This window comes from Zalophus californianus, chromosome 14, assembly GCF_009762305.2.
Source record: "Zalophus californianus isolate mZalCal1 chromosome 14, mZalCal1.pri.v2, whole genome shotgun sequence".
Classification (NCBI taxonomy): domain Eukaryota; kingdom Metazoa; phylum Chordata; class Mammalia; order Carnivora; family Otariidae; genus Zalophus; species Zalophus californianus.
In genome coordinates this window covers 11804293-11819698 of record NC_045608.1, presented here as the reverse complement: position 1 = coordinate 11819698, position 15406 = coordinate 11804293, and the positions used below count along the sequence as shown (strand labels likewise).

General features: G+C 50.7%; 1 protein-coding gene across 2 annotated transcripts; it reads left to right on the top strand.

The window, feature by feature from the left end:
* The first annotated feature begins 441 nt into the window (after positions 1–441).
* Positions 442–14921, top strand: TBX3 (T-box transcription factor 3). 2 transcript variants are annotated; one of them, XM_027576242.2, is made up of 8 exons: positions 442–2197; positions 3824–4091; positions 5090–5149; positions 5463–5609; positions 7605–7681; positions 8769–8926; positions 10326–11008; positions 12820–14921. In XM_027576242.2, the coding sequence occupies exons 1-8, from the start codon at positions 1809–1811 to the stop codon at positions 13279–13281; spliced, it is 2244 nt and encodes a 747-aa protein (XP_027432043.1). In that variant the 5' UTR covers positions 442–1808; the 3' UTR covers positions 13282–14921. The 2 variants fall into 2 exon arrangements, with proteins under 2 accessions (XP_027432043.1, XP_027432044.1); XM_027576243.2 differs by lacking the exon at positions 5090–5149 and having other exon boundaries at positions 443–2197; positions 12820–13281.
* The last annotated feature ends 485 nt before the right edge of the window (positions 14922–15406 follow it).

Genomic DNA, 15406 nt, shown 5'->3' with positions numbered 1-15406 from the left:
GCCCGGGAGCCCACGAGCCCAGATGCCGGGAGCCCGGCGCCGAGAGCCACCCGAGCTCGGGAGCCCTACAGCGGCGGCCGGGCGGAGCTTGGCTCCACGTGGGGCTGGAGAGCGCGCAAGGCCGGAGTCTCGGCGCTCGCCTCTCCGCCGCTGCCGCCTTCTGTGGCGCCCGGCGGCGGAATGGCAGCTCGCGGGGCACTCGGCCGTCCGCCTGGCCCTCCTGGGGCCGCGGTGAGCGGGTGAGCCGCACAGAGAACCGGCGGCGGCGGCCCGGAGACGAGGCGAGCCGAGCGCGCGAGAGGCGAGCGCCCCTGCCCGGCGCCCGGCGCGCTCTCCGCCTTCCTGGCCCCGCGCGCTCCCTCCCTCCTCCTCCCCTTCCTCCCGGGCCCTGCCTCCTCCCTCGATCCCCGGCTGGATGACTGAGGCATTTCAGACGTGGGCTGAGCCAGCGCAGGCGAGCTAGCTCAGGGGCTGCGGCGATCTCTCGATAAGCCACCTAGAGGCGACTCTGCGCGCGCTCCCCAGTGGCTCCCCGCCCTCCTTCTGATCATGTTGACATATTCACAGGACAGGCAGTAGTACCGATGCGGCGCTGCGACGTTACAGTTTCCGACACCTTCTTTTTATAACTCGGCTCTATCCCCCAGCACTCGACCTGTGAAAACCACGCCTATGAAGCAACACAATTGGTCCGAAAGCGTCAAAGAGCCAATCAAGAGGCCTCCGGCTCCCCGCAGCCCACAGCAGAGCCCGACCTTCTAGAGCCGCCGAGCAGACGCCCGGGGAATTCTAGAGGCGGAGGAGGGTGGCGCGGAGCTCTCTCTCGCTCGCTCGCTCGCTCTCGCTCCCTCCCTCTCCTCGCGCTCCCTCTCCCACTCCGTCCCTCTCTCTCTCCTCTCTGTTTCTCTCTCTCTCTCCCCCTCTTCCCTTTTCATTCCCCCCTACTAAATCCTCCCTGCCCTGCGCGTCTGGACGCAGATTTAGGAAGCGATTTCGCTCACGTTTTAGGACAAGGAAGACAGGCGCGGGAGGAGAGCACGGCAAGACTCGGATTGCAACCCAGACACCCTCCGGAGGCTCGGAGCAGAGGAAGGAGGAGGAGGGCGAACGGAAGCCAGTTTGCAGTTCAAGTTTTGATAGCGCTGGTAGAACAGGGCTTAAATCAGGAGTTGTTGTGTTTTTCTGTTTTGGTTGTTTGGTTTGGTTTTTTAAAGGCGAGAGACTTTTCCGCTCTCTCGCTCGCTGGTGAAGCCGGGTCTAGCGCAACTGCAGACGCCTCCAGCGAGAAAGAGGGAGAGGAAGACAGACAGGGGGGCGGGGAAGAAGAAGGAGAAGAAAAGGTAAAAAGTCTCCCGAGCGGAGCCGTTCGCATTTGCAACAAAGAACTGGGGGCCGGGGAGCTATTCCCGGGACCGGGGGCTGCGGTGTCTCTTCCGGCGAAGCGGCGGGGCTCGGGCGCGGGTGAGACCCTGCTCGCTCCTCTCGCCGGTGAAACCGACTTCCAGGAGCGGCTTTTTAAAAAAACGCAAGGCACAAGGACAGTCACCCAAGCGACTATGTCTCCTGATTTCTCGCCTTGCCCTCTTTAAAAGCGGCATCCCCCCTCCCCGAGAGACTCTTTCCTCCCCCTTCCCTAGGGTGCACGAGTGGTGATTCCCCCCCCTTTTTTTTCTTTCTTTCTTTCTTTCTTTCTTTTTTTTTTTTTTTTTTCCCTTTCCAAACTATGTGCTGCTGAAAAACCAAAAACAAAACCAAACAGCAGCTGCGGACTTGTCCCCGGCTGGAGCCCAGCGCCCCGCCTGGAGTGGATGAGCCTCTCCATGAGAGATCCGGTCATTCCTGGGACAAGCATGGCCTACCATCCGTTCCTACCTCACCGGGCGCCGGACTTCGCCATGAGCGCGGTGCTGGGTCACCAGCCGCCCTTCTTCCCCGCGCTGACGCTGCCTCCCAACGGCGCGGCGGCGCTCTCTCTGCCGGGCGCCCTGGCCAAGCCGATCATGGATCAATTGGTGGGGGCGGCCGAGACCGGCATCCCTTTCTCGTCCCTGGGGCCTCAGGCGCATCTGAGGCCTCTGAAGACCATGGAGCCCGAAGAAGAGGTGGAGGATGACCCCAAGGTGCACCTCGAGGCCAAAGAACTTTGGGATCAGTTCCACAAGCGGGGCACCGAGATGGTCATTACCAAGTCGGGAAGGTAAGCAAGTAGCAGGGCCCCCTACCCCCAAACTATTGGAGGTTTTTTTTTTACACCCCCCCTTTTTATCTCCTCTCAGAACAGTCGGTTTGCCAGTTAATTTGGGCTTTCTGAGAAAAACTTAAGTTCCCTTGGAACCGTGTACAGACATTCCCCGGCCCTGCTTCTATGGCAGGAAATTTCAGCTTACCTGGGCGTCTGCAGGGGGTACTTTCTCCTACCTAGCTCTGCATCCTGGATTTCCCTACAGGCTAGAATTTTTCCAAGGAGCACAGACACCTCTGCAGGAAGAAAGAAAACCACCCCACTGTAGGAAATTCACTGTTGCAAACCTTTCCATCCTTATGCCTTTGTTGATGTTCTGTTTCGTTTGTTTCATTTTGTTCCCAGTGAGAACAACTTTACGCCCTTTTCTTTTGTGTGGTCGTGGGAGACCTGACACTAGCTCTCCACTTGCCCTTTCTGCCCCTCCAACCTAGCCTCTGGGTCTGCAGGGGGGTCTGAGCTTGCCTCTGGCAGGGTCACAGAGAAATTGGAGGGCATTTGGGTTTGTTTGTCCACACCGATTCACGTGTCTGTAATCCGAGGGAGAGTTGAGGCAATTTTGGATAATTAAGATTATGTTTGCAGATCCAAGGAGCCAGTGGAGAGACACATACTGCTTTTTTACGTGTGAATCTTATCAACCATATTTTATATAATTTTCAAAAGGTCCTTGCCTGACCAAAACCTACCTGTCACTTAAAATCACTGATTTTTTTTTATGGCCTTGACGTCTATGAAGGCATAACATTGGAATAATAAAAAGAAAATCCCTCTCTCGATGTCTTGAGCTTTCTGTGTCTTTCCTAGCTAAACGAGGCCAAAGTTTTGGCAGAAAATCCTCAAACCCAGAAGACATTTCCTCAGTTTCACAGCGAAGTGCTTCCTTTTAAGTCAAGACTCTAGAATGCCAACACTCCTGAGAAATAAAAGGCAGTTTGGTGGTACAATCTTGCAGTTTGGGACCAGCCTGAGCCGTAGAAGAAACGCGGTTAGCAGGCATGCGAGGCAGATTGGTTATCAGGCCCAGGAGTCCAGCCCAAACAACAAAATTCGTTTTGAGAACTCACTGAAGGCCAGTTTCATTTCGCCAGCCACGGGATTCCTGTTCCGTAGCAGGGAGGGTGGAGGTTTATTTCCTAACATTTTCTCATCAATGGAGTGGTGGAAAATTCTAGCCTTGACTGACCCCACTTTACTAAAATCCTACCCCAAGCAATTTAGAAGTAGACACTCAAAGGGAGGAGCACAGGCAAGAATTTCTCTGTAAGGAGGGCCATCTGTGAAGTCCTACAAGAGGAAAAAATTGTGGAGAAAGTATTAGACGCTGCAAATAACTGTAGTGCAATATTCACTTGTTTGAACCTTGGGACATTTCCCGGTAGAGAAACTGAGCATATGTAATGCTTGGGCCGTGAAAGAATAGGATTTTGCACTCAGTGGCTCTCACACCAAAGCCCATCAGTCAATCACAATAGAAAAGTTTTAAATTTGATTTAAGTATTTCAGGCTAAATAGGGAATCAAACCCAAGAGTCTGAGTGATTTCTTTTTCTTTATTCTTTTCTCTTCCCTCCAATTGTAGGCGAATGTTTCCTCCATTTAAAGTAAGATGTTCTGGGCTGGATAAAAAAGCCAAATATATCTTGTTGATGGACATTATAGCTGCTGATGACTGTCGATATAAATTTCATAATTCTCGGTGGATGGTGGCGGGTAAGGCTGACCCTGAAATGCCAAAGAGAATGTACATTCACCCAGACAGCCCTGCTACCGGGGAACAGTGGATGTCCAAAGTTGTCACTTTCCACAAACTGAAACTCACCAACAACATTTCGGACAAACACGGATTTGTAAGTTACACGGCTCCTGTCAGTAAAATTTCCTCTTTCTTCACCCTAGCGAAGGCAGTACTTCCCCTCTCCTTGCAAAAATCACCAGTTTCTGCTCAGGCTTCTCCCTTGCTCTCTGTTGCTAAGCATAGCAAAGTTCGATCCGAAACAGAGGATCCCGGGGTGTTTCTCTTCGGATAATGGAAGGCCTGGCGTTCTCAAAAAAAAAAAAAAAAAAAAAAAAAAAAAAAAAAAAAATTGAGGGCCAAAACACTAACCGCTCACATTCTGTGGCAATCCCAGATCTTGGTAAACGGCTGACAGTGAAGATAAAAACCAATCGTTAAGATACAAAATCAATTTTTAAAGTTATGTGTGCGCCAGGGATTGGTTCTGACCTACCATACTTCTGTTTTGAAACCAGCTGTATTATTTCTTGCGGGAGTTTTAAGGTTCAGAGGCTTGGCTACGTTGGTTAAAGGGGGTGAATGCGTTTTTTGAGAGATTTCTTTCTTCTGTGAGAAAAGAATATGGGGCTGAGGTGAAAGTCAGGTTTACTAGAAATGAGGCTGAGCTCTCCAGGATGAAAATTGTGTGTGTGTGTGTGTGTGTGTGTGTGTGTGTGTGTGTCTGTCTGTCTGTCTGTGTTGGGAGTGTATATATGGATTCAGTGGGAGAGTCCTTAGAAACTTTTAGGAGACCAGAATTGCTTATGAAAGTCAAGCAAAACACCTTTTGCCCCCTGCCCCTACCTCTCCCCAACATTTCAACAAATAAAGCCGAGTGATAAGCGAGGAATCAGCAGAAAGATTAGGCCCAGGAAGACGTGAATGGCACGGAAGTATCTTCAAGCGGGCAAGGATCGCCTTTGAAGCCCTTGATTTGATTAAGGCATAAATATTCCTCTCTAGAGTTCAACCTTTCAGGGCTTTAAGTGGATTGGGCTCGTCAATTAGTGGGCGCTTAAAGGACTGAATCATTTTGTAAATTAAAATGCATGTTTTTCTCTATCTTTTAAGACTTTGGCCTTCCCAAGTGATCACGCAACGTGGCAGGGGAATTATAGTTTTGGTACTCAGGTAGGCTAGGGTTCAAGGTACGAACGGACCTTAGGTGGTGAGGGTGGGGGGGACCCTTTGGAAATTTGAGGAGCAATTTGGATTCTCCAGAAGAGGATATCTGTGGAGCGGAATGTACCCAAAGGTACTCCGAGGAGAGGAGGTGGGCTCGGCATAAGCGTGGTACCCTTCGGTGGGGTAGACGTCAGCCTGGCAGGGGTCCTGAGGTCCTATTGGTCCCACTAAATCTTCTTTTTTTTTTTTTTGATGTGTCTCCCCTTCTCCCTGCTCCCCTCCACCTCCCCCCCCACCCCACCCCCACCCGTCCCCGCAGACAATATTGAACTCCATGCACAAATACCAGCCTCGGTTCCACATTGTGAGAGCCAATGACATCTTGAAACTTCCCTATAGTACATTTCGGACTTACTTGTTCCCCGAAACCGAATTCATCGCTGTGACGGCATACCAGAACGATAAGGTAACCAAAGGCGCTTTTCTTTTTAATGGCTATACTTTTCCCTCCCACCTTTAGGCCTCTCTGGGTGAGGTGGAGAAAGTTAGAAAAGATTAGGGATGGGAGTCTTGAGTTTTTCTTCTGTGATTTGACCCTTCCAGTGGAGCTTTTGGGGAAAGGGGGTCTGGCACGCCACAGAGGCAGGGGAAAACAAAACAGAAAAAAAACAGAACAAAGCAAAACAAAAACTTGACCAGCTAGGAATCCGACGCGGAGCAAAAAGATGCCAGACTAACTTCACTCCTGTAACTGTGCTCACAGCCACTTCCCCACTTGGGCCTTTCTCTTGTTTTGAGGCTTAGCCTCTTCTCCAGGATGAAGGATCAAAAATCAGGTTCCAGGTTCTAAAGGCACCAGCTAAAAATTGAAGGCAAAAGCCATTTGGGATCTTGGGAGGAGAATCCCATTGGAGAGCAGCTTTTCTCCCCTAGCCAGAAATCCTGAGTAGCTGGTCTGGTTTTTATTACCTTTTATGCTGCTGTGTTTTTTATGGGGTGTGTGTGTGTGTGTGTGTGTGTGTGTGTGTGTGTGTGTGTGTGTGTTTGGAAAAAACTTCTCTGATCACAGGGTCATGCTAATCGAGTTGTCTGAGGCTTTTGAGATGAGATGACCAAAGTCAAAATCATTTCATTTGAAGGTTTTTCCTCCCTTGGGCCTCAGGCCTGGGGTTAGGAGTACCCCCAGATGGAACAACAGGCAGCACCTGGTATATAAAGTTAGGTGGCCTGAAGGTCATGGGCATGTGCACAGAGAGATGGAGAAAGTGACTCTTGCTGATTCACCAGTTCCCAGTGTGGCTGTTTGCAGGCAGTTATGGGGGTGGGGAGCAACTGAGGACCCCTGCTCTTCTTACCTCAGGGAGAGTCCAGCTTATCTGACAACACCTTGCATTTGAACTCACTGTCACCGTGGGTGGGTCCTCTGGCTGGCCCTGGGGGTGTTCAGGTATGTTTCCTTAATCCGGAGACTAAGACTCCAGGACCTCCTCTTCCTGCAGTCTTGCATACGGGAGTTTATTCCGAGAAACAAGAATCCAACCAAAGGGCCCTTTTCCCACCTCTGGGGAACTCTGTATAATACATTTTTTTTTCCCCTTAAAGGGAAGGGATTTGAAAGATGACATACTATGGCATTTTACCCCAGCGTGCAAAATGCATGCTCCCTCTAGACCCAGAACCCTGTGAATGTAAGTCGTTAATGTAATAATAAAATGTACCATTTTTGATCAGACGAAGAGGCCAGAGGCCTTCTCCAACCTAATGGCAGTGGCAGAGCATATAAATGAAAACAAATGTTTCCAGTGGTCATTCAGTCCTTTGACATCTGTAATTGTCAATATTGTAATTCCTCAACCCTCCCCCCCTCCCCACAAGACCCAGCAAAAAAATCAAACCCACTCTGGCACAAGGGTAGCGAAAACCCCATAAATCATTTCATTAGATTCACAGAAAAGGTTGGAGTGTATGCTGTGGGGTGTGTGTGTGTGTGTGTGTGTGTGTGTGTGTGTGTGTGTGTGTGTGTTGGGGGTAGGAAATAGGCCATAACATATTTAATGATTAATTGCACTATGTAAAAAAAAAAATGAAAGCACAATTTTAAGATCTACAGGTTGTCCCTTTGACAGCTTTTGACAATCTTTCCATTTCTAAACGCAAGCTCTGAAGGCTGCCTACAGAACAGAAGGAGGCATTTCCCAGACAGTCTTAATTTCAGTGTGGAATCCCTGGTTTGGCTTCCTCTGAGAGATGCAAGTCATTGGTACAGTTCTTTGGATTTTTTCTCTCACTCCCCTCTGACTGACACTGTGAGCTCCTCTCCCTTCTCTTGAACCTGGCATAGCCTACTGACTTCTTTTGGCAGTCAGATTTCTAGTAGACAGAGTTGGGGGGAAAAAACACCCCCAAAGCATTCTAGAAAATGAGGCCAATGTCTCTTTCTTGCTTGTGTCTCCTCCTCTAGATAACTCAGCTAAAAATAGACAACAACCCTTTTGCAAAAGGTTTCCGGGACACTGGAAATGGCAGGAGAGAAAAAAGGTGAGTGGAGACACTTGGTATTACTTTCTCAGATAATTTGGCGAATCACTTTTCTAGGGCCCAAATCTCAACTATTAGAAGTGGGATGCAGGCACTTCTATTAAGAAATCGGGGGGGGGGAAGAGGGTGGAAAATAATTGACTGCCACCCCGCCACCTGCTTGCGGACCTTAGGACACTGTACTTTTTCTCCCTACAAGTTACCTTAAAGGAGATGAACTAGGCCACACCATTTTTGTCTCTGGAAAGAGAAGTGTCAGGGATAACAGATTATATACAGACGCCTATTAATTCCTAATTAATTGAGGTTCATCCTGGGCAGGTCCCAGGAAAGGACTAAACCATTCACAAAATGCTTTGGAATTTTTGCAATCTTGTCTTGCAAATACCATCAGACAGAACTGAGGCCCCTTGAGAAATCTGTGGCTCCCTCCTTCATGGGCATATGTATCATTTTGCATGAAGCAGACAGTTGGGTAGTATAAGGGAAGACGCTCTCCCCTCCCCTCCCAGCTTTCAAAGAATTTCTAAAATCCAGCAAATCAGTCCAAATCTTTAACCTATCCCCTTGCAGGGTGGGGGTGAGCATTATAAAATAATTTCTAACATCTAAATGGATTTTTTTTTTTTTACTCCAGTTACGATTAATTAATGTGTTGGTAAAACAATTAAAGTGCACCATGAAAGAAGCAACTTCCTCCCAGTCTTAGCAACCAGTCCGGGGTGTGTAGGCTGTTTGTGTTCACCAGTTGGGGCAACCAGGTCCCCTCCTTCTGTAAGGCTGCTGCTTAGCTGTCTCTGGCCCATGCCCTTTCCCTAATGAGCCCCTGGTTCTGAAGCCTCCTTCCTCCAACACCACCCCCCAGCCCCGTGCCACTCTCTCCAGCCTAGTTAAAGGGTCAAAAACCATGCTTGGGTCTCTGTGGCTGCCTTGGGGCAAGCAGGTTTCAGAGAACTCAGTTGAGCTGTCCGTGGGTGGTGGGCTGGGTGAGGTTGTGTGTGTGCACGCCTCTTTGGACAGGATGAGGCAGACAAAAGGGGAAATGTATGTCCGGTTCTGTAATGCTGGGTGTGGGCTTCTGCCACAGAAAACAGCTCACCCTGCAGTCCATGAGGGTGTTTGATGACAGACATAAAAAGGAGAATGGCACCTCAGATGAGTCCTCCAGCGAACAGGCTGCCTTCAACTGCTTTGCTCAGTCCTCGTCTCCAGCTGTGTCCACTGTGGGGACGTCAAACCTCAAAGGTAGGCCTGGTCCCCTCTGATTTCTCCACTCCAGGTCTCTGGAGTTGGGGGGACGGGGCACCGACCAGGGAACCTGCCCTTCAAAAAAAACGTCCGATGCTTCCAGAAGCCCCTAAGCAGGAGCCAGAGTTCAAACAGGGTGGCCAGGTGTTTACCCCTCCCGAAGTTGTATAAAGGAGAGCTCAGAACCCCTTCCCCCAAACCTTGATTTGGCTGAGGGTGGGGTGTCTGCATGTTCCTTCTCGGTGGAGCCAGCCTTGAAAACTTGCATGGAGCACTTCTCTCTGTCCCTGTCCCTCAACTCTCTCCAACCAAGCCACTGCTGACTTTTTACTATCTTTTAGCTCTAGATTAAAATGTGTTGGCCACGGGGGGGGGGGGTGTGGGGGGAGAGGGGCAAGGGATTCTCTGCCACCTGGAACAGGGAAGGTGACTGAGAAACCAGCCAGCCATAGAGCAGCAATGGGCACTGGGAGAGAAGCCGGGGCAGCGGTGGTGGGGATCTGAGTAGGGAGGGTGGGGGCAGTGGGAGGGGACAAGATGGTTCAAATCCCCACTTAGTTCCCGTGTTTAAAGAGCAAGTACTGTTTATTTGGAAAGACACGCATTCTCTCTCTCTCAACGGGAAGAAACCTGTTTTTAAGTGAATTAAAATGGAAGTCCATTATGACTTCAATCCCTTTAAACTTTACACATAAAATAGGATCCCTTTTTTTTTTTCTTTTCTGGTAGGACACCCACAGAGGAGGGTGTGGTGACAGCGAAAGAGAATCTGTGATTGTCTCTGGGCAGTGAGTGGGCTGCTCCCACCTCTGTCCGCGGGGACAGGGGCAAACAGGAGGCTCTGCTGAGTGTGTGTGTTGGGGGCGGCTGTCCATTTCTGCTGCTACCCATTCGGATGCCAGGGTTCAAACAAATCCTTCTGAAAGAATTGGCAATTTTGTGGAAGGTGTTAATCTTGGTCACTCACAGAACTAAGACTCTGCATAGTAACTAGGTGTTCCCAAAGTGAGTTCTAGGATGAGTTTAATTTTATTTAAAAAACAAAAAAGGTAAATGCAACGGAGTGGGGAAAGGCTTTGTCCGACACAGTAGGAGCTCAATGGATGATTGTAAAAAAAATAGTAAAATCCACTAGCGATTTGGGGCAGGGCGTCAGTGGGAGAAGGGGTTCAGTTCTATCTCTTTTTAATTCATTCATTCTTAGCTTATTGACACATCCCACTAAAGTTGTGAGGTATCATCACTCCCACTTTGCAGATGAGAAAACTGAGGCACAGAGAGGTTAAGGGGCATTCCCGGGGGACCACACACCTTGTAAATGGCCGAGTTGGAGTTCCACTGGCCCAGATTTCAGCTCACGCCCTTCCGCTTGGCTTTTGTGCCCCTCTTATGGTAGATCTGTGTCCCAGCGAGGGTGAGAGCGACGCCGAGGCCGACAGCAAAGAGGAGCATGGCCCCGAGGCCTGCGACGCGGCCAAGATCTCCACCACCACGTCGGAGGAGCCGTGCCGCGACAAGGGCAGCCCCGCGGTCAAGGCGCACCTCTTCGCCGCCGAGCCTGGCGGCCGGCCCCGGGACAGCGGGCGGCTGGACAAGGCGTCGCCCGACTCGCGCCACAGCCCGGCCACCATCTCGTCCAGCACCCGCGGCCTGGGCGCCGAGGAGCGCCGGAGCCCGGGCCGCGAGGGCGCGGCCACGTCCAAGGCCGAGGAGGGGCGCGCGCTGCCGGGCAAGGAGGCCTTCGCGCCGCTCACGGTGCAGACAGACGCGGCCGCCGCCGCCGCGCACCTGGGCCAGGGCCCCCTGCCCGGCCTCGGCTTCGCCCCCGGCCTGGCCGGCCAGCAGTTCTTCAACGGGCACCCGCTCTTCCTGCACCCCGGCCAGTTCGCCATGGGGGGCGCCTTCTCCAGCATGGCGGCGGGCATGGGGCCCCTGCTGGCCACCGTGTCCGGGGCCTCCACCGGCGTCTCGGGCCTGGATTCCACGGCCATGGCCTCCGCCGCCGCGGCGCAGGGACTATCGGGGGCGTCGGCGGCCACCCTGCCTTTCCACCTCCAGCAGCACGTCCTGGCCTCTCAGGTAATGAGGGGTCTTCCCCCGGGCTCTCCAGACCCTCTCTCCATTCGCTCTGGCTTCCCGGCCCTGGGATCCCAGACCCTCACCCAGTGCCCTTCGAGGAGGAGCTTTGAATAATAATAATGGTGGTAGTACTAGTAATAATTGCTAGGTCAAGGGTTACCTCATTGACTCAGTGTAACCTCACGCTCCAACCAAAAGCTTAAAAAAATTTCTTTTTTTTGGCTCAGGGCTGTTTTTAGTAGAGGAGCTAGGTAGTAATAGTGATAATGAAGCTATACCTAGCATTTACCTGGCACTTGGTCTATTCTGACTTCAGTGGCCCTATTGTCACCTCCACTTTATAAATGAAGTGGCGGAGGCCCAGAGATGTTGAGTAACTTAACCAAAGTCACACAGCTGGTAAGTGGTGCCGCAGAGACTCTACCCCAGGCGGTCTGACTCCAGGGCCTTTTTCAGGGTCTCTGATTTTAGCTTCAAAGTGGGAATGTCTCTTATCTCTGAACTGGCTCCTAGCCAACCAGCCACCAGGAATCAGACAAGAGGGAGACCATGGCTGGGGGAGGGGCGCCTTGGGTGGGAGTTGAGTCTTGACCCTTTCCTCCTGTGGGAAGCTTGTCCCCTGTCCCCCAAAGGGTTAACGGTTTGTGCCCGTGTGGGAAATGTCAGAGGATAGGGGCAGGCTTCGGCTGTGGCAGGCCTGGCAGCCTCTGTGTGGTTCAGACAGCTGTGCTGGGGGGCAGGGCAGCTGGGGAGAAGTCCCCAGCCGCTGGAAACGCTCTGAACCCGGCGAAAAGGTTCTGTGGGGTTTTCTGCACGCCCTTGCCTTTGTTTTGTCTGAGTACATTCGTCTCCCTTCTCTGAGCCAAGAAGCAGGGTTGTCCTTCCCTCTGGGGGGAGGAGGAAACTGAGAACAGGGTTGGCTTCTGGCCTTTTCCCATTGCTCTCCTCTCTGTGATGCCTGCCTGGAGACCTTGTTCTAGGTGGGCAGTGGATAGGTGGGTGAGGGGCTGCCTGGGCACGCAAGTGTTAATGGTACGCCAAGGCAAGGGGCAGAGAGAACTAGCCCAGGCTGGGGTGCCTGCATTTTAAATTCTGCTTCTGCCACTGAGGGACTTCCTGCACCCCTGGGGCCTACCTCAGTTTCTCCACCTGTAATACCAGTGTATCAGGCTGGGTGATTTCTTTGTCTCTCTTTAGAGCAAATGCCTTTTGCACCCACAACCCCCAATTTCCTTTAGCTTAAAGGATCTTCTCTGGAGTTTTTTTTCATTTGAGAAGCTCTGGAATTAGAGTGGAGGGCTGTGTTGGGGGTGGGGAAGGAAGAATGAAAGAAATGTATGTCCCATAATTTATGCCCCGTGGTGGTTTTCACTCAGCTACCTTATTTGTGGCTGGACTAGACTGCAGCCCCATTTCACAGGTGCAGCAACTGACCCCCAGTGGGAGAATTTCTAGCAGTTCTATTGGCCAGGTGCCCTGTGAAGCACATTGCAGGCGTTAGCTCATTTAATATCCAAAGTCCCAATCAGTAAATGAACTATTTAGTATTTCCCTGGGTTTTTTTTCCCCCCATAAGAAAGCTGAGGCATAGGGAGTCAAGTGGACCTAGAGAGGGAAGTTTGAGTGTTCCCCCGCCCCCTCCCCACACCGCAAGCGATGAATGACTTGCCAGAGGCCCCAAGGTAGAGGTGGTGGGGTTGGGGGTGGGGAGGGGGGAGATGGACGGACCAGGTTGGCTCCTTCGCATCGCGCAGCCCCTACTCGGCCCCGATTCACTGCCTGCGTTTCTCTCCCCCTCCCCTTTCCCGCAGGGCCTGGCCATGTCGCCTTTTGGAAGCCTGTTCCCTTACCCCTACACGTACATGGCCGCGGCGGCGGCGGCGTCTTCGGCCGCGGCCTCCAGCTCCGTGCACCGCCACCCCTTCCTCAACCTGAACAGCATGCGCCCGCGGCTGCGCTACAGCCCCTACTCCATCCCCATGCCGGTCCCGGACAGCGGCAGCCTGCTCACCACAGCCCTGCCGTCCATGGCGGCGGCCGCGGGGCCCCTGGACGGCAAAGCCGCCGCGCTGGCCGCCAGCCCGGCCTCGGTGGCGGTGGACTCAGGCTCGGAACTCAACAGCCGCTCCTCCACGCTCTCCTCCAGCTCTGTGTCCTTGTCGCCCAAACTCTGCCCCGAGAAGGAGGCGGCCACCAGCGAACTGCAGAGCATCCAGCGGTTGGTCAGCGGCCTGGAAGCCAAGCCGGACAGGTCCCGCAGCGGGTCCCCATAAACCTCTCCCTAGAAAAAAATCTCTTCATTCCAGTCCAGTCCAGTCTGCAGTGCACTTTGTTGGATGTAAAATAAACCACGGGCGTGCAGTGGGGTTGGCCCTTCTTTGTGCAGTCCTGTCTGGGAAGGGGTGCCGGACTCCCTCTAGAGAATATGCTAGAAACAGGCCCTGTCTTCTTGGCGTGGTTTATATATCCGGGATCTGGCTCAGATTCTGGGGCTCAGAAATGTCTGTTGCATTGAGCTATTGGGGTGGGAGTGAAAACATTTATGGCCAGAGCACCTCCAACCAGGCTGGTCTGGGAGCTGTGGGAAGAAAAAGGTAGCCAGGCCCACCAGGAGGGGAGGTGTTGAAAGGCTTCTCCCCCAGTGCAGATTTATATATTTTTTCCTTCACCGTGTCAAGTAGAAACAAAAACAAAATTTAAAAAAAATACTGGGGACTAATGACTACATTAACATGATTCTGTTTGTGAAGATTAAAAACTTTATAGTGACTTGCATATCAGTTCTGAATAAATTACTGAGCAGCATTGTTTGGGGAGGGAAGTCCTTGCCATCCTTGTTTGGTCTCTATTAAGGAAATCTGTGTCTTTTTAATATTCTTGTGATGTTTTAAGAGCCGCTATAGGTCTCTTCTTGCATGTTCCACAGTAATGTATTTGTGGTTTTTATTTTGAATGCTTGCTTTTAGAGAGAACAGAACATGACCCCACACCTTTCTCCCCCCTCTTCTCTACCCTCCAGTCGGCAACCCCAAGGGGGGAGGATTTAGAGGGAAGGGGTGGGGAAAACACAAAAATGAATTTATTTTATCTAAGCTCTGTAGCAGGATTTATGTCCTCCTTTGGCAGTTCTTTCTCTTTCCTGTATATGCAATAACAAGGTTTTAAGAAAAATAATAAAGAAGAAGCGAGACTATTAGACAAAGTATTTATGTAATTATTTGATAACCCTTGTAAATAGGTGGAATATGAATGCTTGGAAAATTAAACTTTAATTTATTGACGTTGTACATAGCTCTATGTAAATAGGGTCGCAGCTATCAGGTTTTGTGTTACTGTTTTCCTTTCATCAGTTTTACTTCAAGGTCACAGGATCGCTTTTAAAAAACTAGAAAACACACTTTATGCACTAACACCAACACACTTTTCAAACGAGTTGTCTGCAAAAAAAAAAAAAAAAGTTCTTTTCTTTTTTAGCGTCCAAGAGTGGGGCAAAGTGCCATTGCCTATTTCACCCCAAACTGGGGAGGTGGTGCCACAACCCAGCTCACCTTAAATTCCTTAAAATTTAACACCCCAAGTGTGGTTTTGAGATTGCTTGGGGGGTGGGGGGGTGGGGAGTGCAGAGGCTGTGGTTTGACTTTCTAATTTTTCTTTTGTATTTGTATTTGCTAGTCTGATTTCTTCAAAACGAAGTGGAATTGACTACTGTCTTCAATATTGATGGTGTTTTGAATTGGTGCCTATAGAGATATATTCACAGTTCACAAGTCAGGTGCTGAGAGATGGTTTAAAGGCAAAAATTCATGAAGGTATATTTTGTGTTATAATTGTTGATGAGTTCTTTGGTTTTCTGTATTTCTTCCCCTCTCTTTAAAAAAACATTGAAATTTCAATAAATTTTTATTGAAATGTCTCTGGGCCTCGTGTTAAGTGCTTTCTTTAGAAAACTTTCCTGCAAGAGGAGTCTTTCTGTCCTTGCTTCCTCTAGCCCTCTTCTCTGGCCTTTAAGTAATTAAGACCGCCCCCACGGAACCCAAATGAGCTGTCACTCAAGTTACAAAGCTAAAAACAAAAGTCCCTTACTGGAGCGAAGGGAGCCGCTTCAATCTGAAATTACTTTTCCTTTAAATTAGGGAGCAAAACGAGAGACGGAAAGAGGGCTGATTAGAATTGGGTAGAATAGCAATTTCAGATACTTAAGTTTTAATGGAAAAAGAATGCTCTGGTCCCCTAAGTCCGTGGTTCCCACACGAGTCCGACCAAAAATACGTTTCGAGGACTTGCGGACGTTTTCGTTTTAGGCTCGCTCTCCCTTTTCACGTCGACATGGGAAACGCAAGGCAAAACTATCTTCTTGCACCAGGGTGCAAAAGAAAAGGCTGGGGGGAAGGGGCAGGA

Bases quoted from the DNA above. Each gene is read 5' to 3' on its own strand.
- TBX3 (XM_027576242.2), top strand. From the start codon at position 1,809: ATGAGCCTCTCCATGAGAGATCCGGTCATTCCTGGGACAAGCATGGCC. The intron at 7,682-8,768 runs GTGAGTGGAGAC...CTTCTGCCACAG, and splicing joins AATGGCAGGAGAGAAAAAAG to AAAACAGCTCACCCTGCAGT. The intron at 8,927-10,325 runs GTAGGCCTGGTC...CTCTTATGGTAG, and splicing joins GGGGACGTCAAACCTCAAAG to ATCTGTGTCCCAGCGAGGGT.